Below are 25,335 nucleotides of genomic sequence, written 5' to 3'. Positions count from 1 at the left end.
TCTCTCCCACATAGCCTCAAATTTTAATCAAGTTGGACAGTGACAGAGCAGAAATACATTTACTTTTTTTTTCAATTTTGACATTTATCTGAAAAACAGTAATAGTAGCAGGTATTCTACCATATGAAAGGGAATTTACAATTTTCCATTCTTACATCTTGGAGTATCTTTATAATATTCCAAAATCCACAGTTTCACTCATACTGCTATAATTCACTATGATTTCCTTTTTTCCCTACGCTTATCCTGATTATTTGAAGGTTTATGACTTCCCTCATAGAAGTTTTCAATTCCTACCTTTTAACACTAAACTGAGTTTTTCAGCTCTCAAACTGCCTGAAGCCACAATTCCATTTTTTATACTAATTGAACAGATGCAATAGGTAGTACAAAACCAAGTTCACCTATATACCAATTAATTAGTATGTACTACACATACCTGTTTCAGCAAGGAGTATTTTTGAGAAATTAGAGCCAGCAGACCTTTAACTCTTGTGCAAGTAATACGTACCACCCAAATCTCTTATGCCTACGCATAACATATAAAAATGATAATGAAGTGAACTGACAAAGTGTATTTTAAGTGACGTTCTATTCAGACAATAGTTAGCCCAGTATTGTTATTTTTCATTAAAGGGGAAAAACAGTTATTTCTGTAATCAGGATTACAGTGCTTCCCCAACTGATTAGGATACTACCCGAGGCAGAGTGCTTTCAAGACAAAGAGCTGGCTTGTCACTTTCACAGTGAAAGAAGTACTAATGCATTACATGTTTTCTGGGGCTCAGAACACAACAGGTCCACAAAACAAGCACAACACAAACATACACAGAGTATACACACCAGTACTTCAGACATACTGGGGGTTTGTAACCTATCAAGTCATCCTGAAGTTGACCCTTCAGTCATATTATTCAGCAATAAGGGGGAGGTAGAAGAAGGAAGAAACACCTGACAAAATTAAGTCACACAGAAGTTTGGTTTTTAAACTGTTTGCTCTGCAATAGCTAAAGAATAAACATAAGGGTTTCTAAGTTTTGCCCGTATAAAAATTCTGACTATAAACTCAATCCTAATGTGCTCAAGGTCTCTTTAATAAAGGAGTAAATTCTGAAGATCTACTTTCTCTGTCTTCTGCTTTCAGAAACTGACAATGTGCAATGTCAAGAGGTCTAAATCACATTTTTTCATACCTCCTGCTTAATAGTCTACCATTTTTTGATAATTAAGAAATTAAGTCTCTCTCCCTATCTTTAGTAACTTTTAAAAATGTCTTCTGAATAAATCTGCTTATAGAGACTGCACGTGTCACTACAAGTTTCCTCACAGCCAGCATCTATTAGCATTCACTAAGTACCCAAAATCAGTAGGCCATTTTAATACCACCTACTACTTTCTTTCACAAGATAGTCTCAATTTTCCCTTGTAACATGGAAAGTTTTTCTGCCACTGAAAAAGATCTAATTTATTCTTATCATTTTACAGGGGCACAAAAGTGGTGGTAAAAATGAGCACAAGATGCAAGTTAATGGCATAGGATGCACTACACAGCCACACTGAGCCACTTTGCTTTGAGTGAGAATGCAGAGAAGATCTAAGACAAGGGCTCTCACAGGGCAATTCTGGTCTCTGAAAAAGGATTTAAGTCATCTAGCTATGCAGAAGCCCGTTTAAGTTATCAGAAAATGAGAAACACAACCATTTTCCCATTTCCCTACATTTATTTTTCCCCAGTATACTGACAGCAAAGTTTTTTGATACTAAACGGTTTTGTTCTTTTTGCAAAATGTTTAATGTGACGATCTAAAAACACATGCCTTTGTTTCTTAAAATATCAGAATCATCTCAAAGTGAAACATAAAAGCACGTCATATTTCCCCAGCCTTAAAGAATACTAATACTGAAAGAAAGACAGAAAACTAGTGTTTGTAACAGTTCAGCATTGCCTTCTAAAGGTGATAACAATTTCCTGTATCTGATCTAAAACAGGCAAAAAAAGACAATGTCTATTTAAAATACTATTGTGTCCTAAGGAATAATTCAATCTGGGATGAGACATGTTTAAAGATCACTAGAATATTACCAAATCATATCCTAACTTCCTTCTAGGATGCCACTCTGTAGGCTTACTCTTACACCTGTAGTAAATTAGTTGTATTTCAAAAGTACCTTCTGAAAATGGAAATCAAAGGCTTGCATACAAATACTTACTGCAGGTATCAGTAACTTTTTTACTTCTTCAACAGCCCTCTTCAGCTTTATTTCTGCTCTGTTTTGAGCATCCTCCACAGTGATAAGTACATGTAAATCTTCGTTCAGGTGTTCCCAGTTGGGCTTGCCTCGATTCTGCTCTTCCTAAAAAAAATTAAAACACAGAAGCTATGAAGGACTTACATTCTGTATAAAGCAATCACAAACAGTAGACAAATTCAATTCTGTGCATAATATGGACTTCATTTTCAGCAATGGTTCTTCATACTTCAGAGACTTTTGTATCATATGAACTTAGGCTTCAAACTATCATTTTTTTGGTGTCTTGGAACCTCCTACTCTATATTACACCTTTTACAGACTACAATACACATGCTGTTTCTTGAAGAGTACCTTCCCCAGCTGAACAAAGGAACAAGAAATACTACAAACACAGTATTACTTTCAATATTATTTAGAGCATTTCAAGACTTAAACAGGTAAGACATACCAGTGGTTAAGTAACCGATCTTTTGAAGAGAAGTGAAACAGACACCAGACATAGAAACTCCATCTGAACCACTCCAAAGGACAAGAAAGCAATTCTCCAGTGTTAAAAAAAGCTTTCAAATACTCATGAAGACAAGATTCAAAGAATAAAACACTACAAAAGGAACACTACAAAAGTTGCCATTTTCAAAGGAGAGCATGTACTGGATGAAGAGAAAAGAGGAGGAGATGACAAAGTTTTAATACTGAAGTTACAGAAGGGCAAGTGACAAGATGGTCACCATTACACAGGTACTCATCACATCCATGCCATTAATAATCCCAAAGATAAATCTTAGAAATGTTTTCAGAAAAAGAAAGCGTGCTAAACAAAACATTCTTAATGTAAAAAATTGTAGACAACAGAAAACAGTAAATTTAAGCAACACATTCAAGTATTCAGTCTTCCAAAAAAAAAAGAAAATGAAACACAACACAGAAAAAACTTCCCAACTCCTTTTTTATTAAATGGTGAATAAAGCTAGCTAAATTTTCATGAAACCTCACTTAAATTTGACAATATTTAAAATATAATATAACAAGTTAAAAAAAAAAAAGGCAGGGGCTCAAAAAAAGGTTTATTACAATTTTGAATGTATAAAAAGGCCCGCATAAACAAACCTCACTTATTTAAAACTTAAAAAGCTGGGTATAATAGAAGAGCCTCCTATTTGTAAGATAAACCTTTGTGGCTTAACCACAATTCACACTTTAACTTTTTTTTTTTTTTTTTAATTGCAAATGTGTCTTTTTCCCCAAATTTCATGAAAAATTCCTCCAGAAAACCAGATACATTGAAGAAATGTACTAAGATTTAATACAAACAAATGTTTGCAGTGCTTCATATTCATATATACCTGAGGGAGCACTGTTCCTTAGAGTGTTTTATTTTTAATTCGGCTAAGTCTGAAATGTTTTGTGGAATAGACAAGGATTTTTAAAAAAAGGAGGAAAAAACCTGAACCAAGAGAGATGTATGAAAAATGTATGTAATAGAATCAGTACTTTGAAACTTCTTTTCACTGTGTATACAACATGCACATATCCATCACTCCATTTTATCAGCTACAGTGGTATGTTTTGTTGTTTTCAATGTTATCTTCACCAACTTTCTAAACAAAGGTGGCTGTGAAAATAGGTCTGCCAATTTCAGAAGCTGAAAACAGAGAGAAAAATAACCCTCACTACTTATGGTACAGAACATGACAAAAAGTGCAGCTGAGTTATAACATGTTCTCTGTTGAAATGTAATCTTTGAAAGAACTACCTATGACAAGGTATTTGCATCTTATTTATTCAATCGTGATCAAAACTCCACTCTTATTAATCAATTCATTATTTTTTTTAATCCAAAGCAGGAGTGAGCTGTTTTCTTTTAAGATGGTGGCAAGCTATATCAATATGAGGTAATGTACAAAATAATATGTTACAGGTATGAAGAATGAGAGAAGGTTCCTAAACCAGCAGAGGGCAGAGGAAGAAATGTGCAACTATGCCTCTTCTTGCACTGACACAGTATTGGAACGGGAAAAGTCCTAGTTACTAACACCAGGTGCAAGACAACCTGCACGACTATAGTATCACAAGAGGCAAAAAAAAAAAAAAAAAAAAAAAAAATTAAAAAAAGGCCAAGAGGAACAAATGAGAAGAAAGGTATCCCCAAGTAAAGCAGCAAGATCTGTTCCTGAAAGAGAAGGAATGCCCTAGTGCAATTTTAGCTACGACGCCATTAAGCACCGTGCACCATGTTTACACATAGCGTGGGCAAACATGAAGGGGCTTTATGGTGGTGTATCCATTTCTCTCATAATGAAAATAATACTGTACAAAGTCTCAAAAACTTGTTTCAGATTAATGTCACATCAATTATTGGCACTGTACTCCAAATTATTCTATTGCAGCATGACAATTTTTTGTTCAGTTTAAAAAGAGAACAAAAAGCTGCATATAGGACAAACACATACTGAAGATTTTTTTTACCCCCCTAATTTACTTTTAGGTGGAACGTGTTGTGTGTAATGTTTATAATCACAGGTATTATTAGGGTGAGACTTCACAGCACAAACAATCATATAAACTACTTATCAGTAAGATAACTGAAATACTATATGACTACGATAAGCTCTTCCACGACCATGAAGTGCAGTAATAAAAGTCCTGTTATTGAAAGTGCTATTTATTAAGTCAAATGGTAAGACTGAAAGAAAGGCTAAGAATAATAAGAGTTCACACTATGTTTCAAAATAAAAGAGAAAAGACAGAGTTTGGAATGGGCTCATAATTTCTTCTGTTCTACCTCGATGCACTGGGGTTTTGAATTCATCCAGTGCTCCCATTCTGTCTCATGAGATGGTTTTCTTAGTGGGTTAACAGTTTTCTAAGAAATGTCTTTTTATACTAGTATGTATATTTGATTATTTACCCGTTCAGTTTTACCCAAATTGGGAAATTCGGGTCTTTACTAGCTCATTCATTACAACAGAAAGTCAGGTGCAAAACATATAACAGAGTTACATTCATGAAAGAGAGAATCTTCAAACCTCTTGCAGTTAAGAGCTACCTTTTTTATGGTACCTCGTTCTCCTTTTAAATCCTAAAATGAAGGTTTGGAAAAAAAAAAATTTCCCCCAAGTAAAATCTTTATTTACATTAAACTAATCCTCTGTGCAACAAGTCTTGAACACATCTTTTCTCAACCATGTTTTGTTATAGTAAAGACTGAACAGGTAATTGAATATATCTGGAACACAAGTAGGAAGGAATCTTTCTGAAGACTCGTGAAACATGGTCCACGATTTTAAGGGTTGATTAGGGTTTTCTTTTGATATTTTTGGGGGAGAAAATAGCGAAAAAATGGGCAGGAAAGAATTACAGCAACTTGCCTTGCTGCATAATTTGGCACAAAGAAATAAAGTACAAGATGTGGCAGTCTTGAAGTGAATTGCAGGTAAGACAAACCAGTTCACTTCATAGATTCAGTAAATGTCTGGGGTGGGAAGAGATCCTGAACATCATCCAAACCAAACCCCTTGGTCAGGGCAAGGTCAATTCAAGCATGTTGCTACGGGCCAGGTTTTAAACATCTCCAAGGATGGACACTGCATCCCCTCCCTCAGGAGACCTGTTCAGTGTTCAACCAGTGCTCAGTCACAACAACAAAAAGCTTATTCTTAGGTTTAAACATGATTTTTCTTCTTTCAGTGGCCCAATTGCCCCTTGTCCTTCAGTAGCAACTGTTGAGCGATTCAGCCTAGTTGCCAGGTCTACCTACTGAAAAAGCAGTCAAAAGTAATAGAAATTGCCATGAGAATTATTTTGGGAAAGAAACATTTGCCACCGCAGCAGGAAGGGTATGCAAAATGAAGGAAGAAATAGCACCAGGAAAATCAGAAAACCTAAGACTTGGGGAAAAAGAAATTCAATTGCATATACTCAAAATTGTATTACATACACAAGAAGTAATTGACAGCATGAAGTCTTCCTGCATCCCAGAGATTGCTTATGGAAGAATTATACAAGAAAAATGGCGACTGAAGATGCAGAAAACTACAAAGTAAAGTGATTTATGCCACAACCTTGAGGAACAACAATATTAAAAAAGCTTAATTATAACCAAACTATCTTGTCTGCTAAATTAAAGAACATTAAGGACAACATAAATGGCAGATGAAATTTCACTGTGCTCCTTGTCTGGCAGAAATTTCAGTATCCTTAAATATACCCTAATTCTGTAGACAGATGTGCTTTCATTCTCTTGCCTGTGCATATACACTCATTAATCCTCAGAACACCTATGCACAGTAATGGAGTACTCAGTATTTATCTTGCTATTAGGGTCAATGTATTAGGTAGTTTAAAAAAAATATTGCTACAACTCCTCAAAATTTAGCTGCACAAAAAAACGTAGTGTAACTACAGGAATTTTTTTGGGGAGGGATTTAGGGGGAAGCAGAAAAGCAGGTAAAGCATGCAACTGACTTGAATCTATACAATCAAAACTTAAATATTAGAAAGGCTGTTCCATGAGGGAACTACTGTAGTCCAGCTCACTGTTAAACTGTATCCCGTATTTTCCATACATCTCACCATAACACAGTAACTTCAAGTCGTGGTCTTGCACCTCCTGCACCTCAGGCCTAAATGGCCATTTCTATTTACATCTTCATCCCATCCCAAAGATTTCTTCTTAATTCCTCAACCTCTGACTGAACAAGAACAAGACAGCAGCTTACTAGCTTTCCACAAGCTACACAAAGCAGATGACTCAAAACTCTTCTAGAATAGAGTACAAAGTTAGGTTGCTTCCCTAGTCAATATGTTTCAACGTACTTCAAACCCAACTGAAAGAAGTGTCAAGGTTGACTGAAATTGTTAGAATTATTCAAATGTTGAAAAAGGAAAATATCAACTGAAAGCAATCAAAAATATTTTATCATCAACTTTAAAAAAAACTTCAAACCTTATGTCTCACCCCAAAGACCTTCACAGTATGGCCAACTGACGAAAAGTAAGCTGACAAATGAAAAACCGCTGAAGTAGGATCCAGTAATTTCCAACTGTCAGAATGCCATTAAAGAAAAATGAAATAAACTCTGAAAAAAATACTACTCTAGCGTCTGTTTATTTGTAGGCAAAAAAATATTAGTTAGACAATAAAGAAAGAATGAATGCGATGTGGTAAGAGTGGAAGCAAGTTTTCCACACAGCATTTTTTTCAAAAAGCTATGGACTATTCTATAGTATTAAAAAAAGTGCAGCTTCCATTCTATGCACTTTTTTCCACTCCATCTCATACAATTTCCTTTAATGTAGGCCACTAAAAAGACACAAAACCAGCTCGGTACCAAGAGCAGGGATCTTTTAAAGTAAAGCCACCAGCTCAAGCAAGTGTTGAAAATTAACCTTAGTATTCTCACTCATTTTGAAGTGATAGGCTATTAAATTGTTTTCACCAACCTATTAAACAAGCTGCTCTCCCTACTGAATGACAAAAACCACAGAAAAAATAGAGTAAAAGGGAAGAATGTTTTCATATAATGTCAAATTTAACACTAAAATTAAAAGGCATCAGAATAGCTTTAGTCCTTTAAACCATACAAAGGTTTAATTCAAGTACACTCTAAGAACTTTAATTAAAATTATCCTAAGATATAAAAAACAGTATAATCACTCACAGCCACTTCTCACAGTCAAATGGAGGAGGTAAGATGTGGAGAGAAGAAAATCCGCTATTTAGTAAAATTCTCACAGTATGTTTTGTCTAATAAATTGTGCTGCAGGTACATTAAAATTGACAGTAGCTCTAGGCGAATATTTCTTTTCCATAATGAAAACATTCACACATAGATATCAAAGCTTTTAAAATAATTCAAAGAGCAGTTTAAAAGAAGGTGTGTGAACTCAAAAAAAAAAAGCTAACATGTTGATTTTGAACAGTTTTGAAACAGAAGTTAAACTGAAAGGTCACAAATAACATCACTATAAATACATTCTAGTCCTGATCTAATTCTAGTATTTTTAAGTAAGACATGATATGTATTGCAGCCATGCAACAACATCTGAATTATTAAGTCCAAGAGAAACACTACTCGGCCATTCAATACAGTTTACATCTTACTTTACAACCTTTTGTTGACACAGTTGAACTGGTAAAACCAAGTCAGAGGAATCTTAGAAGAATGCACTTTGCCCTGAAGTCATTCACTCCCAACCTTTCAAGAGTTGTCTGTCTTGTGTTGTTTAATGAAACTTCTGCTCTTGCAACTGTTCTGCCAACCTGAACTACAAAATTGTATTTTCAAGTTTTTGGCTTTTCTGCTGCAGAGACATCTCAAAACAAACATCCAGAAGACAGAAGGTTTCTTTAACATTGTGCAAGGAATAAACCATTCAGTCTACAAATAATTCCACATCAGCTGATCCGTATTCATGAGAGGTCCAGCCCTAATGAAACAAAAATCACTTGGATAATCTCTTACTGTTGTATTCCTGCATCCTTTCCCAACCAGTGTAACAACTTCCTAAGGTTCACTCCCCTTGCCAGGCAGCCCTTACTGCTCCCACTAGGACTGGCCCCAGCACCACACCAGCCTTTCAGACTACATGCTGATGCAGCAGATGCCTTCTCACTCACCCCCCCCCCCCCCCCATTTTCTGCCTGACAAGGGCGTTTACAACCATAAAGGGCTACTGAGTGCCAACACAAGGTCAGTGCTGTAGCTGGGAAAAGGAGAAGGTGAAGGACCATGTTTTAACACGTAACTGCCCCTTAAAAGACTGTCTCACCATGTCTCATGAAACTATCTAAGTGAGATCCAAGTATGCACATGCCAGGGACAGAACACACAGTCATCTTTATTATCTGGTATGAAGTAACCTGCTCATCTGTGACGATGTATTACATGTATTAAATGCTAGTATTACAGTAACAGTTTGTAAATCGGGGCTTGCTCCTTCCATTTTTGCAGCTGAATCTTAGGTCTTGACAGGATTGACTGATAAAAAAAAAAAGAAAAAAATCGCAAAAAACAACCTACCCACCCCCAAACCCGTATTGGAATTATACAGTCTTGATATTAACATTTCAATAGAAGTTGTTAATTTCGATGAGGCCTGCAAACAACGTAAGTGCTTAGGTAAGTACCAAAAATAGAGGTTTTTAACAGATGAAACTCCAAGCCAGCCCCGCAGAAAACCAGTTTAAAATGATGCACTAATTACAGTATCTGTTTGAACAACAGAAGTAATTTTATAACATGAAGCATCAGAACACACTGATTGTTCTAACCCCTGCTGATAAACTGCTTTAATTGTGCAGTTACAGTCAGGCAAATTAACACAGACTTTCGTTCCTACTGTGTTTCTAATGGCAGCAGTTCACAAGCAGAAAGCTGGTGAAAAAAGTAAGTTACAAAGGTGTGCTGAGGGAATAGCACCTGGTCAGGGAGAACATGGCAGCTTACGCCACACTTATTTCTGATCTAAGTTTACACCTATAGAAACAACAGATCAATTGCTTAAATTAACAGTCAAACACTTGTTGTTTTGATTGTCAAACAAGTTAGTGCTATTTGTCATGTCTTTAATTATAAATTATTATTGTACGCTAAGCCCCACACCAAGATACTTTTGGATTGAAAAAGAGCGTGTCTTCCGGCACACATTAAACTAGCCAGTAGCTGTCAAACATTGTCAAAGGGCATTATCTAAAGCATCTTTTAAGAACTGTTCTAAAAAAAAAAAATATGGTAGCATGAAGCAACCTAATGTTTAAATGACACAAGAGGATTTTGTTCTCTGTCTCAAAGCCTCAACACAGACTTTGTGCTCAGGAAACTTCAAACCAGGCACCGCCCCAAGTTCAGATCTGCCCTGTAGTCAAAATGGTTCCTAAATGCTCCAAACACAGCCCTGGATCTTTGTAAAGCTGCTGCTTCCCAGCACGAGTGAGCGGGGCTGATCCAGCCCTCGGGGGCTGCTGACAGAAGAGGAAGCCCCTGTCACCACCGCAGCTGGAGCGCTCACCCCCTGCTCCGCAAGGCTGTGCTGCGCAGGAACTGCTCCAGAGAGCCGAGCCAGCACAAACGTGCTCAAGAAGGGGAAGTTTCTGGGAAACTGGCAACAGGACCGCATCTCCCCGGGATTTTCTTCTTGCATATTTCTCTCAAATCTACCAGTGTGAAGATAAGGTTTGTGTAACCAGCTGTACTGTCAAGTGCTATGGAAGTCCAGGAGCCTGTTAAGACTGAGTATTTCACTGTTGTGGGATAAAAGTAAAAAAGTTTTGCATGCATCCATATCCACAGGGAAATAAATGAGAATTTAGTACATGAAATGCATAGCATAAACTCAATACCTGGATATATTTGTTAGAGATGAATGCAATTTTCAATATTGATACTTAAAATTACCATGAAGTAACAAACTTTACCCAGGCAGAAGAGTGAGACTGTTCATTTCTCTGACTTTGGACTACAGGTTTTAACATGTTAATTTTATCAGTATTCCTGGCGTAGTAAACTTTATATGGAGACAGTTACACTGATATCCAAGTATGGTTTTATCCCCCTACAGAAAAGGGAAAAGCAGTATGAAACATTTCACAATACTGAGATTCTTTCTACACTGACCACTCACTGAACAAACATCAAATTCCCTTGAAAGAAAATGAAATACCAATAAATCCTGAATGCAAGTCTTCTTGGTTCAGAGTTAGCTTTAGATGGCTTTTTGAAGAAAAGTACCTCCATATTCTAAATCTCAAGGTAAAAAAAACATTTTTCAGTGAAGGCTTAGACCAACAAAACCTAATCTGGAAGAGTGGACACATTCCTCAGAGCATTCTCAGCAGTCAGAAAATACAGACAGTAAGTGTATTTCAACTCATGACTCAAGTCCATTCATCATCAGTAACGAATAAAATTAACTTCAAAGTAACCTGCAACTGTTCTAAAATCACTTCTGCATAAACCTATTTGCCTCTGAGTTTATGAGCATTATTAATCAGTATAAAGCTGATTCCACTATTCAGCTTTAGACAGAGGAAGGATGACAAAAGTAAGTGTTCTTTTATATACCTTATTATCAAGCAGCACCTACGTACCACGTACACAGAGCAAATTACTCAATTTACTTAACATATTTTACAGTTTTTATTTTAAGAATAATTAACAGGATGTTAAAATTATATATATGTAAAAGCAAACAAATCTAGAATACATCAGTTTTTATGAACATGAAAAGGTATTTCTTAAAGCAGGACCAACATGTCACTAATATAATATTTTACTATATAATACTATTGAGTTTACTCTTTTAAGTACATTAAGACCCCTTTGTATATCTGAGTTTTTATTTAGGCAGTATTCCAGCTGTATTATGTTTTAATTTACCATTGCATTCCCTTCTATCCAGGAAGAAGACTAGGACACCAAGGTACTAGCCTTGCTAATGCATGCCTCTCTTCCACCCAAAAACTTACCAAGGTAACTAAAACTCTGCTAAAGTACACGCTGACAGGCAAAATAGTCTTAATTAAAAGGAAATCTGATGACCATTTTCCATCTGGGATTCTCAAACTAGGAGATCTGAAAGTGTTGACATCCAAAAGGACCTAATCTAATACACTTTCCAAAACTAACTCAAGGTATGGCAACTTCAAGAAATTTGCTTGAAGAAAGAAGTTGCAACTCTAAGAAAACACCACATAACAATCCAGTGGTTCATACATGGTCCAGAAAGTGAGCATCAAGATCCTAGAACTATCTCAGACAAAAAGTCATCAACATCACCAGGTGGTGTTCCAGGAGTGCCCTAATACTGGGACAGAGAAACACAGAAGGAGGTGCTTCCCACTTTGCCATTTAAGAAAGCAAATCACTGCCCAGAAGCAGAGGGGAAAAAAAAAAAAGGGATAGGACTGGAAGCTTTTTAGAGTAGTGAATGATTAAAACATATGAAGAGCATACTGAGGTGTGTACCTTTACTTATAGCTTCAAGGTAAACATCCTAGTTTTTCATTTTTCTATTTGTATGAAACTTTTACTTTCATCTGTGCAATGAACACAAACGGTAGAAAGCATCATAGGCACCTGTGGTTCAATGATTTGGGAACTCAGGGAAACACCTGAGCAGTGTTTTCATATTTCAGAGTACTGTATTGTTTACAGTAAAGTGCTATTGCTATTCCTCAACTGTATTTAAGGGGAAAAAACTGTCTGCTCATTGGTTTCTCATCAGTTTTATTCTACACAGTATAGTACTCCCAAATATTTCTCTAGGAACTTTTTTTTTTAATGATTAAAAGAAAACCAAGCAAACAAACAAACCCAAATGAAAACCCCAACTCCAAAACACACTGTTCTCGACTCCACTTTGGAATGCCATTTACAGCATGCTGTATTTGGAAAACTGCACTCAATGTAGTAGTATTAGTCACTAGCACTTGGCCAAGTAAAAAACATAAAACAAATTTATACTTTTGTATTCAATGGATAACATGATCAGCTCCTAGGCCAGTAGTGTAATTGTACATGTTTTGAAACATTTTCTTTCCTCTTTTGAAGTACTATCATGCAACTTTCATCAACAGTAACTGCTACACATAATTGTGGCACCTGCCTTTACTGAATTTTAGCCATTTTTATTTCTCTATTCCATGTTTTATTTCCTCTGTCTTGTTTTGACTTGATTGCTGCTTCACACAGCAAACCTGGCCAATATATAAACATTCCCCTCACCAATAATTTGAATTCAGTGTTAAAGTAATCAATTTCTCAGTTAAACTCATCCACAAACCCCTGGGCTCCTGCTCTTTTATGACAGCTCCACGTATAAGTGACATTGAACAAACTGTAAGGGTCAAGAAGTATCAAAATAAAACCACACTTCTCCTTCAGGTGCTACTCCTGCTTAATCTAAACATGAATTCCAGAAACTGGACTTCATTTATGTTAAAAGCCTAAGAAGCAAAGCTACAGTAATTCATACATAAATTTGTGAAATTTCAATTTTTTTTTTTTTTTTTTTTAATAATCAGGAATAAGTGACTGGGGTTTTTTCCCCAAACTGAATTTAGAGACCTGTTAAAGAAAAGGAGGGGAATGAAATATCAAGATGAGAAAAAAATGTAATAGCTAAGTGACTTTTTGGAAGTATCAGAATAAACAGCTGCTAATACCCTGCATTTTAATGCCAACACTTCTAGTTCCTTCTTCTCAATTTGCCTATCATGTCCAGAGTCCCGTGGCTCAGCCTTTGCTTGAGAATCTGACCATTCTGCTTTTAGCACTTCCTCAAGGAGAAGCTGCACATGCCTCTCATATAGATAAAAAATACAAGATATGTCAATAGGGGTTCCTCTGCATAAATCTTAGTGAAGGTCTTAAGGGAGTATATTGAAGGAAACTTCGTAAAATTGCAATATAATCCTGCCAACCCTTTGCTTTTTTTGTTACAAAATAACTGTAAACTTTTTAAAGAGAGAATTTTTCTTCCCCATTTTCCCATGCTGCTAACATTTATAATACACCATTACTAACCTTAACATCTTTCCTGAGACTGCTTAGCACTTAGTAAGAAAAGTGAAATTTCACTAACTCCAAATCTTTGCACAGAAGTATACAAAGATGTTCCTACAGACTATTTTTAACATAAACTTACATAGAACACGTTAACATAAACTCAGTGTGCCAAGAAAATTAAAAAGCATCACCTCTTAGCCTGCAATATAATAGAAAAGTTTCAGATACAGTATAAAACCACACACAGAAGCCAAGTTTAAGAAAATAAAACCAAAAATTCTTCCCTATTTCCTCCCTTCCCCCAAAAAACTGAGGTAAAAAAGTAACAAGTTTATATTTTTTACTTTTCGTATGTACAAAAAGAGACCTCGGTTTAAGAACATGAAGTTACTACTGTTTCTATAAACTGAAATGAGACTTGTATTGTAAAATAAAATTATTTTTATAATAATATGTTGTTATCTTTATTTTAGGACATTGTGATCTTTAGGTTTTTACTGTTTGTCAAAGCAACTAAAAAAGAGACACATGACTCAAGCTAAACATACCTAGGTAGTAGTTAAGTAACTTCAAGTAACTCAAATAACCTCCCAGCCATAAAGAAACTGTTTTGCTCAGAGAAATGAGAGAAAAAAAAAAAATTAAGAGAGTTGAAACAAACATTCAACACCACTGATTTTTTTAGAATGGTTCAGGGACAGTTTGGGGAGGGGAAAGGATAGAGTATATTACTTTAATACTTTACCTGTAACACTTTGCCAATAGTACTTTATTTGTGGGCCACAAGAATGCAGTCAAATGCAGGAAAGAGGCCATGTGCAGGAAAGCAAAGCTGTTTTTTACTGCTAGGACCAGGCTGACATGGTTGCAATGCCACAGCTTTAGCTCAAAATCTGTATCTTGCAATTCTTGGGAATGATGCTTTGTGATTTGGATGTGAAAGTAAACAATATCCAAGTTTTGACAAGAGCAGGCAGAGTCAGACAGGAAAATACAGGGCAAGGGGGGGAGGGCTGTAACCAATGTTACAACAGCTCTCCTATATAAACTGAAGTGCTTTGTGGAATCCTGACCTAAGTAATATATAGTGTATCAAGTATTATATGATAATACCTAGTATTTTTTTTATTCCCCTTTCTTGTTTCAGTTCTTGGGATGAATCTTCATTGGAGATTTCCTCAAAGATGCACTCCTGCTTTCTCTAGGTCTGCCAGGATAGCAAGAAGACTCGAGTGCCTAGGCAGCTAAATACTACCCTGGATTATTTAGAGTCAAAGCACCTCTTTGCCAATAAGAAAGCAGAGTGCTAAACATAAACCAAACCTTTTCATAAGCGGTTGCTTAAATGAATATTGACAACGTTAAACACAATGTCTGTGGTTATAATTAGAACACTAATCTTGTATAGTCACTTCAGAAAAAGGGATGGTCCCAAATCCCAAGACAGAACTATTCTGAGTTTCCTTGTACAGAAGGTTTTCCTCCATAGACTCCAGTTTAACACAGCTGCAAGGGTAACCGCTCACTCCCACAAGAGAAGTGGCTCCATTCCTTTCTCCTTCTGTCTTCTTTGTACCAGCAGCAGCTTTTGCTGGGGCCTTCCAGAGCCAGCAAACCACTGCTGTCAGATTAGGTTTTGCCTGTTTAGCAAGCTGAACTGGCTCAGTGACACACTCCACAAGCAGCAGGCTGAGCACAAAGGAGGGCACAGGCAGATTCTCCCTCTGTAGGAAGCTTCGAGCTGTGTCAGTCACACCTCTGGCACAATACACAGCAGCCCAGCAGCTCCCAGAAGGCAGTGAGGATGGGGAGCCCCTCGCTCTGACTGCCCCGTGGACATGCTGGCATTTACTAGTGCCACGTAAGTCAAATGTAATCTTACCGCAATACATAAATTACTATTAAAAGTTAAGTATTCTGAAAACTCAGTTTCCACTCCAAGTTAGGCCTGCAAAGCAATCACCTTCCCTCCACTTCAGATGCTACATCTCAGTTGCTTACCTGAGAAACTAGCACACTATGTCCCATTTATTTAAGCCAGGGTGTGTCCAAGAAAAAAACCTTGCCATTCACAGCATAGTGATTAACTCTAAAAAAAAGTTCATTTAGACATAAAGGTTTGCAATCTCAACACTCTTCTTAAAAATGTGTAATTTCGTAGGAGACATCAACCAGTTTTCAGCAGCTCCATTTCCCCTCTTCATCATACAGCAGTACCAATACTGCCTTATTACACAAGGCCAACTTTTTTAAGGTTTTTGTAATCACTTAGGAGTGATTTCCACTAACAAATTATATAACTAATGTCACTCAGTTATTCACTCTCTTTTCGTTATGCAGTGATTTCTCCCACAGTACTATGTTCCGAATTTTCAAATTTGTAGAAGCATTAGAAGAACATCTTGCATTTTAGATTAGAGAAAAGCGAGTCCAGAAACAACGCATAAAGTTAATTCTGCAGTCAGCAGGTCTCCTGAAACTCTATCTGTAACAGAAGGGCTTTATCTTAGTGACCAGGTACTCTTAAGCAGGTGACTGCCTGGGGTTCTTACCCAGTGCTTACACAGTGGTTTGCTCTGCTCTAAACAGTGGCCCCCTCTACAGTCCACGATTCTTTCGGAAAAGATGGTCAAATTCTTTGATTAATGTAACAAATACTTTCCACAAAATACTGCTGGTAAGCACACATATGCCACAAAGTGGCGTAACTTCAGAGCATGTTACCAAATACACTGTGCTGCCAGATAGGGCAAGATGTTATTTACCAGTTAGAAGCAACTGGAAAACTGAATTTCATGGTCATTCTAACCCATATACTAACTTATTGGCTCTATAGCTAGAAAGCTCATGAGATAATTGCAATGTTTTTATTTAGGTTGAGCCTCCTTTCATACAGGTTTTCTGCTTGAGTTTGTTTTTCCCCTTTTCATTTTTTTTTCCCCTTTGAGGAAAGGGCTATGTGAGCTTTATGTTGTCTGGTTTGGATCCATACTATCGTAATACTTCCAAGCAGTGCAAAAATAATAGTGTGGTTTGTTGTTGTCCACTATTTACTAAACTTTTTCTTCAACAGTGAGCCACCATCAGTAGTACAGTGGTGAATGGAACAAGGAATATAGCATTTTATAAAGTACCACTGCTAAGTCTGTTAGATCTTAGCACATTTAACAGTAACAGTCTAGCCTTATGTTTTCCCTCTCTTTTTTTCTTTTTTTTTTTTTGCTGAACAGCAAGTTTACTCAAACTATAACAATTCACTCTTACAGTGATTAGACAAGCATATCTTTGTGTTTTAATCATTTCACTCCCTCCTGGAAGAGTTCCATTCTTTCGAATTTATGCAGTTGCAACAATTACAAAACAAATCTGTGTATAACTGGACAACAGTTCAAGACTGTATGGAAAGTATGGAAATGGAAACTGGTGGGAAAGATCCTAACGCATATTAAATAAACTGATGTCTACTTTAAAAATAAAGGAAATTTTGTCACAAAGAATACAGAAAATCGGATTTGCCATTGAGTACAGAATTGACAATAAACATTGGCTAACAAACTAGAGTCCTTGAAAGAATTCAGAACTCCTGCCTCAAATAATCTCAGCACACAAGTTTTCCCTGTATTTATGACTGAAACCTTGCACACAGTCTGTAATTACAGTTTCACTGCAGCAGTTGCCTCAAATCCTTGCTACAATTACATGGGATTTGACACACCCAAGCTACCACCTAGATAACTCAGAAGTGTGACCACTGTTCCAAACCTTCTTTACGACCAATTTCATGCAACTACTCTATTGATTATAATGACTGCAGAATGAGGAGTATTCCAGCACGTGCCACATGTTCTCAAGGCTGGATTAAAACGTAGTAATAGTCATGCCAGTTAAAGACTTTGCAGTTGAGTGCCAGCTAGGCACTGATATTAAATGGCTCTTGAGAATACCACTAATAATACATTAGGGAAATCCTTCCTACAGCACAGAAATGATGGATGTTCAGGATTCCCCCTTCACTGCTCAGGTAGCATCAACCCAGTGATCTTAAAAAAAACCAACCAAACAAAAAAGCCCAACACAATCAACAAAAAAAAAAAAAAAAAAAACCCAAAGCAAAGAAAAAATAAATTAATCCCTGCAACAAACACACACCACCAAAAAAACCCCCAAAAAACCCAAAAACAAAAACACCCCAAAAAAGGGCCAGTGCATAGCAATATGACTTTAATGATTCTTCAGAATTAGAACATAGAACATTGTAACTCATCATACTGTCTCTGGTGGTTTTCACAGAGAGCTCCCTGGTCCTTCAATCAATCTGTCCTTAAGGTCAGGGCTTGTAAATCTTTATTCACTTTCTACACTAATGAGCTGAAAACCACAAATTTTTTAGTTCATTTAAAATATTGCACACGACCATCAGCTCTTTATATACCAACACATTTAAAATAAAACCCTTGCGAAATTACTGAAATAAGTAATTTCTATAAAGGAGTAATTATGAAAATTCTGTCCACTTTTTAAATTGGAAAACAACGTTTAATAGACCTCCTGCTCATTATATAAGCACAAAAGAAAGTAAAAGCTATTAATAATTTCGATTAAAAGTCAAATATCACAGTATTTACATGTATACTGGTTTTAGGAGAGAATGCTTAGATATGCATCCTTCAAGATCCATTCAATTAGCAGTCCTACAACTGCTGTTTAGGGGACATCATCATCCTTTCAACAAGATACCTGGTTTCACGAGAACTTTGTGAATGCCAGAACTTCTGCTAAAATGTACAAAAACATTCACTAAAGGAATGTAATCTTCTAACAAACTCATTAAATAATGAATTTGCTGATATTTTCACTTGCATCATTTTGAGTAAAATTGAGTGTGCAAAATAAGATCTACAACTAACCAAATTATCACAGCTCCATTGCAAGTCACCATAATATGCAAAATTAAGGCTTATTATGAAAAATTTCAAGTTCTGTTTTTTCAACACATTCCCTCAGCCAGCCATTTCCCTCAGCTACCAGAGATATTAATGCAGAGAGAAATATCATGAATAAATACTGGACAGATAAAAGAGGCAAACAGAATGTCATTACAGTATGAAGCTACAGAAGCAAAGTAAATCCTTGATGAGCTAACCAAGTCACTATTTTAAAATTAGCAACTTTTAAACAAATTCCAGTATACTATCAGAAACACGCAAAAAGTTATTTAAAAAATTAACTGCTTCTGCTCTTCAAAAGACAAGTTCCAAGCTTCTTTCATTAAAATATCCATTATATATGTTTTCAGATTGCACGCTTATCTGCCCCCACAGAAACCAAATGGAAGTTTTACAGTTTAATTTAATATATTTCTGAATTACAAAAGTTGAAGGGTGTAAGACTGGATAGAAAAGGTCATTATGTGCAAGCCTTTCTTACATTTTACAATGATTTCATCCACCTTAGAAAATAAGACAGCATGGTACATGAATTGAGGACAAAAATAATTACACACTTAGCTCACATCCTCGATAGACAGGTAGAAAAAAGGTCAATTTCTTCATTCTAAATGTTTCCTCTTCTTCAGAAAAGCACAAGCTTTACAGCTTTCTTCAAAATGCATTTCCAAGAGATGACAAGGATTTACTGCCAACTGACAGGCAGTAAATTTTTCCCATCAGTACAGCTTATTAACTAGTAAATTTTTTTAAGCCCACTGAACTATTCTCTCACCTCAGCTGGCCAAAATCTAGCTTCTTTGCTGTTCCCACTGCAACCCTCTAACATGAAGTAGAACATTTGTTCCCACCATCCAAGAGAGAAGTTAAGCAAAACTTTCCCAAACACGTATAATCATGTACTGTTATGCAACGATGCAAACTGTCTGGTTTTATTCACAGTAACAGATAGGGAGGTCCAAAAAAACTTCAGCAAAACAGATGGATAGTTCTTTCCTGTACCTCCAATATAGCCTTCAAGATAATGTGATGCCATCAGGAGAAACTCAACATGAGCTTTCAGAGATGTCCCTAGCACAGAAATATTTACAGGTTTCGTATTAGTACATAATAGGTTGCTCAACTGTCCTTACTGAGAATGCCAAAGAGCTGATTTGAACACCAACAGCTGGAGGTAGGAAACAATCGGCACTTCCTTATTTTTCTAAGGAGAAAATCACTATATGACCCACTCAACAAATTTTCATTTTGTAGATCAGTTCAAAAGAAAAAACCTCAATAACTATTATCACAAAAACCTTACTAATATTAGAGCTACATATTTTTACACCAATTGGGTATTGCAACAGTGTGCAACTGATGTGAAACCTGTCAATAATCAATAAAAGCTTAAATAAATTCTTCCTCACGTAGAATCACACACAGCAAATTTAGGAAAGGGGACGAGGCTGAGGTTCCTTTTCAACCAGAGTCTCCTCAAATAATAGATGACTTGCAAAAACATACTGGAATGTTTACAAGAAGTAAAACATTTACTTGCCTCTACCTCCAAAATTGCTGGATCATGGCTGTCTCTGCTCTTAAAGGAGACCTGAAAAGCAAAAAAAAATTGGGCTTGTGCCCTATTTTGCTTCTTTAAGATGTTTGAGAGGCATGAAGAGTTGGAATTAGGGTTTTGGTTTTTTTTTTTTACCCTGTGATGGATATAAATTATTCCTTCTTGTTTACACTTGAGATTGAAATTTCAAGAAGCCATACTATAAGACAACCTAGTAAAGGAAAAACAGTGTAAGAATCAACAGAAGCTAAGTCACAGAAGAAAGAACAAACTTCATTTTTTTTTCTGCTCACCCCTACTTTTTTCAAGCTCTCTTTCATTTGAGTGATGAGTAACATAAAATTCTTTTCCAGAATTAAGCATTCTTGCACTACTACTACTGGTGATTTGCACACAAAATCATGATTTAACTTTGTGCATGCTAAAGAAAAAAAATGGGGGACAAAACCTAGAAATTTGATTGAGGTTGTATTTGTGAATTTAAGATAAAAACAATTCGGGAAAATGAAAAGTTCTTTTCAGGGACTCTTTGTGATTCAAAATAGAAAAATAAGTAGAAAAATAATTGTTAGAAGTTCTCTGCAAATGGAAAAGAGTGAAAAATCCATGAACTGGCTAGGTCTAAAAGGGAGACGAACACATGACTTTCTCTTCCACTACTAATACAGCCTGTAAGACATTTCCTGTGTATGCTGTAGTGATGCAGTTATCAGAACAGAAAAGCTGCTGCAATGTATTTTCTAAAAATTAGTGTATTTCATCTTATAGCACTAGGCTAATTTAAAAGTAAAATAAAACTAAAATTTATACTATATGCAAATAAGCAAAGAGTATAGCTTATTTTAACTAATGACCATTACTGCTGGGGCAACTAAAATAGCTCATTAGTGTTAACTGAGATGGGATGGCACCATGTATTTCCATTCAAAAAAATTGTTCAAAGCCCTTTCCTATTCCTTCCACCCATACTTCAACTATGTAATTACCATATATGAAAATGAAAGTCTAATTTTTTTTTTTTTTTTTTTTTTTTTTTTGTAAAAAGGGAAATTTAAAACGCTGCTTATGGAAAAACATGCAATCGTCAAGAAAAATAAAAGCACGATGCCTAAAAATAAGAAAAATATATTCAAAGTACATCCTTAGAAAACTATTTAAGACAACAAATTCTCATAAATTATATATCACTGAAAAACAACAGTCAACCAGTACAGGGCTGTAGTCAGTATTTTAAGCCAAATCAGTGAACTGGTGGAAGGTTCTCATCATTACACACAAGGAACATGATCTTCCTGAAATGCGAAACCAACATTAGACAGGCCAAAGAGCTGAGCATCGTTACCACAGGTCTATTACTCAACTCAGCTCTCTAATATCAACAATTATAATGTTACTTCTCCAGTTGCAACATGCAAAAGGCACCAATTTAAACAATACTGGCACTTAATTAAATGCTCCAGTGTCATAATTCAAAAAGGGTTATTTTGGTTTGTAGGGCTTGGGACAGTTGGTTTGTGTTTGGGGGGTTTTTTGGTATATTTTGCTTTTGGGTTTCTTTGGTTGGTGAAGGGGGCATGTTTGGTAGGGGTTTTTTCCCCCCCCCACATAAGAATTATAATGGAACTAAATAAAAACAGGAAAAAAAGCAACAAATTTCATGTGTCTTTAAAATATTGGAAAAACTCTTAAAAAATGAACCACATTTAAGAAAATTATGTTTAGTTCAGAAATGACTTACAAGTCTATAAAACATCACATTTCAAGATCACACAAAAGACTGTTTCAAAGCTATGGAGAAAAAAAAAAAATCACAAAATGATTTTTTTTCTCCTTTCTGTTGAACAAGAATTCTCATCAGAAACTTCTCACTTTTCTGGGTAAAATATATGGTGACATAGCAAGCTAAAAATCAAACTGAGAGCATTTTAATGCAGACACTCATGTATCTCATATCATGGAATGTGACGGTGAAGTTTAACTTTGCAGGTTGAGTCTATTTAACAACCAGCTGTCACTGAAAATAGCAGCCCTGACTCTGCTACTTCCACTGAGCTGCCCCTGCTGCTTAGACAATTGCGCAGGGGCCAATTTAGGAAACTCACAAACTCAATTGACTCCCTCAGATGCACATGGAACAGTGGGAACAGATGTCCTAAGGCCTTTAATGTGAACTGACCATCATATCGATCCAAACGTAGTGCCATACCACTCACAGAAAACCTTCAATAATTTGCAACAGAGAGAAGATTTTGTCCTCTGAGGACTACTAATATGATTAGAGCTGAGGCATTACTCCACTTAAGAGTGTGTGAGCCTCTTCAATCCTGCATAATTTTATGAAAATTTAAGTAAAGACACTTAAAATTAAATTCTAATTTAAGGATATCTGTGGTTACTTCAATATCCATTATAACACCTTCTTAATATTTATATAATGTAGAAACTACTTTAAGATTACAAAACATATGAATGACACGAACATATTACTTTTTTTTTTTAATTATGCTTTAATACCCTTTTTACCATGCAACACATAGTACATATGTAACTATTTACCTTGATACCTCTTCTACCTATGGAACTACTTCATACAAACTATTAAATCCCATTTAAATGTTATGGAACAGAAGTGACTGATCGACTTGGGGGGGGGGGGGGGAATCAAAGTAATCAAGTAATATAAAGTTAAAACCAAAGTACCTCAACCACTGGTTTCAATGCTGTTCTCCATGGGAATTTGAAAGAAATTAATCTTCTGCTGTAATTTACAAACAGTGCTTAGACTGTATACTCAAACTTCTTGCTGCAAAACCATATGGTCTCACAGGGAAAGAAACCTTCACAAAAAAGTGCTTGCATAAGTCAGAAAAATCATCAGCAAAAGTTGTTGATCGGATTTTTTCTCTCTTTTAGTAAAGCATGTTTTAATTATTCAACAAACTACATTAATACTCGTAAAACTGAAGTTTCCAATGCAAGTCATGCTCAGCTAAGCATACATAGTATAACCTCCATATCCTCCCTGTTCTGCCCCCAATCCTACCCTGCAGGCAGAGTTAACAACATTTATTCCACTTTTGTAGGTAGGATGTCACATTCTTGTGATGGGGACAAATTTTTATTGACTTTATTGACTGACTTAGTACGTAATATACAACTATTTAGCACACCAGCACTCAAGCTTCACAAGGCAAGGAAGGCACACATTGCAGTTGCAGTGTATGCAAAGTAAAAAGTAGGCACAGCTCATCATCTATAAAAAAGTTAAAGGAGACCAACAACATAAAATACACAGACAAATCAACAGATGAAGAAAGGACTTCAAAAAAACCATGAGCTGTCTCACAGCAAGACAGGATGTTTTTATTTGAGCACTTAAATACATATAAACTGTTTTAATAGCTTGCTCTAACATGACACAACATCCAGGATAACATACCTATTAGAGTTTTAAAACACTACCCCATTTTAGGCATGAGATGTTACTTCATTACTCTGAAGATACCAACAAATAACCTCCTAAATCTGGTGATGAAACAGTACATAAAAATGCCACAAATATTCAAAAACACAGGCATGCAAAGAGCTTTTCCAATATACCTATATAAGAAAAGGTACTAAGAAAAGAAAGAAATACACCAAAAAAGGAAGTTTGCACTGTATATGCTCACCAAGAGTCCAAAGAGCATCTGAATTACCAGTGAACAAGCACATAGCACCTGCAACTCCAGGTACGGAAAATATTAGTACAAAGCTCCACACTGAGCTTTTCACTTTGTACATTTCAAATGTTTCCCTTACATATGGGAATAAGCTTGGGGTTTTTTTTGTGGTGTGTCAACAACCACACACAGTCCCAGGACAGTGAATTCCATGCATTCTGCAAGTTCTGCATGTGGTAATATTCACCCCCTCCTCCAAGTAATTACATGGCTCTTAACACTATTAACCACTGTAAATGCTGGTAAGAAGAACTGAAGGAACAGACTAGAATTCAAATATCTAGTTTGACACATGAAAAATCTCAGCAGCAGAAAGCAAGAAACTGTTTATCATCACAGAAAATATACTTGCAAAATTCACAGATAAGTAAGCATTTATGAATATGATTTTTAAAAAACCAACCTTTTGCTACTATTGTCACGATTTTGTGGAGAGTTAACACTTTGTTCTCAGTTTCCTCCCAATCTCTCAGGCCTAATTTTGTCCATCTCAAACTTGCTGTATTTCCTGTTGTCTGTGTTGCCTCACTTCCTTTTTAATAAACCCCCTTGCAGAGTCTCAAACTGGTCACACAGGTGATCATACTTGACTTTTTTTGAAACAAGCAATAAAATTTCCAAAAACCCTGCCTGTTTAAACTAAATTTAGAATTTTTAGTTTTTCTAATTTAAGGCCAGTAACAAGACACACAACGAAGACCACTACTCTACTCACTAAAACTTGTGGCTGAATACTACTCAGGATTAATGACAACTGGCTAGTACAGAAGCATCACACAGTATGACCAAAGTAACAGCACTCAATGTACAAAACAAAACAACAAAAAAAATTCATGTGATGAAGATTTTAGTTCTCTGAGATTAGATGTAGACAAGCCATACTGGAGTACCAAAAATTTGGCATGATCTTTATCAACAGGCTGTTTTCATTTTAGCATATAGGAATGTATGAAGTCCATGATGCACAAAACCAGACACAAGGGAAAAAAAACCCCAAACACATAAAATGGAACTTGATTACAGAACTGTTGACACACACAAACAAGTGTATATACATATGTATAGGTAAAACAAAAGGTTTTGTGATTTGTATAACATTTTGATAAATTAGATGTTACACTATACTACACTGAAATGTTATTCTATACATCTTACCCATTATGCCTCTTTTTAGACTTAAGCTTACCTCCAAGTAATTTTTTCCCAGTTTTAGAAACTTTGACCAGAAGGAATAGTCAGGATGATTTAATCTGGCCTTCAATATATCACAGACCATTACTTTTCAATAGAAAAATAACTGTTCTGACAGTAATCATTAAAAATTGGTTTAGAGTGTATCCAAGGTCATC

At 35.9% G+C, this 25,335-nt stretch overlaps 1 protein-coding gene across 10 annotated transcripts in view; it reads right to left on the bottom strand.

Annotated features, from left to right (window-relative positions):
• QKI (QKI, KH domain containing RNA binding) overlaps positions 1-25,335 on the bottom strand; it is a 156,347-nt gene that overhangs the window by 49,742 nt on the left and 81,270 nt on the right. For 5 of the 10 annotated variants that reach the window (XM_039569235.1, XM_039569236.1, XM_039569237.1 and 2 more), the window contains exons 4-5: positions 20,247-20,297; positions 2,212-2,355 (exon numbers count right to left, since the gene is read on the bottom strand). In XM_039569235.1, coding sequence (XP_039425169.1) covers positions 2,212-2,355; positions 20,247-20,297 — 195 coding nt within the window. The remainder of the gene's footprint in view (positions 1-2,211; positions 2,356-20,246; positions 20,298-25,335) is intronic. The other 5 variants (XM_039569243.1, XM_039569240.1, XM_039569242.1 and 2 more) reach the window with 1 other exon arrangement.

The sequence above is a fragment of the Corvus cornix genome, chromosome 3 (assembly GCF_000738735.6).
Source record: "Corvus cornix cornix isolate S_Up_H32 chromosome 3, ASM73873v5, whole genome shotgun sequence".
NCBI classification, from domain to species: domain Eukaryota; kingdom Metazoa; phylum Chordata; class Aves; order Passeriformes; family Corvidae; genus Corvus; species Corvus cornix.
The sequence above is the reverse complement of the archived record's forward strand: the minus strand, read 5'-3'. Positions and strand labels throughout refer to the sequence as shown.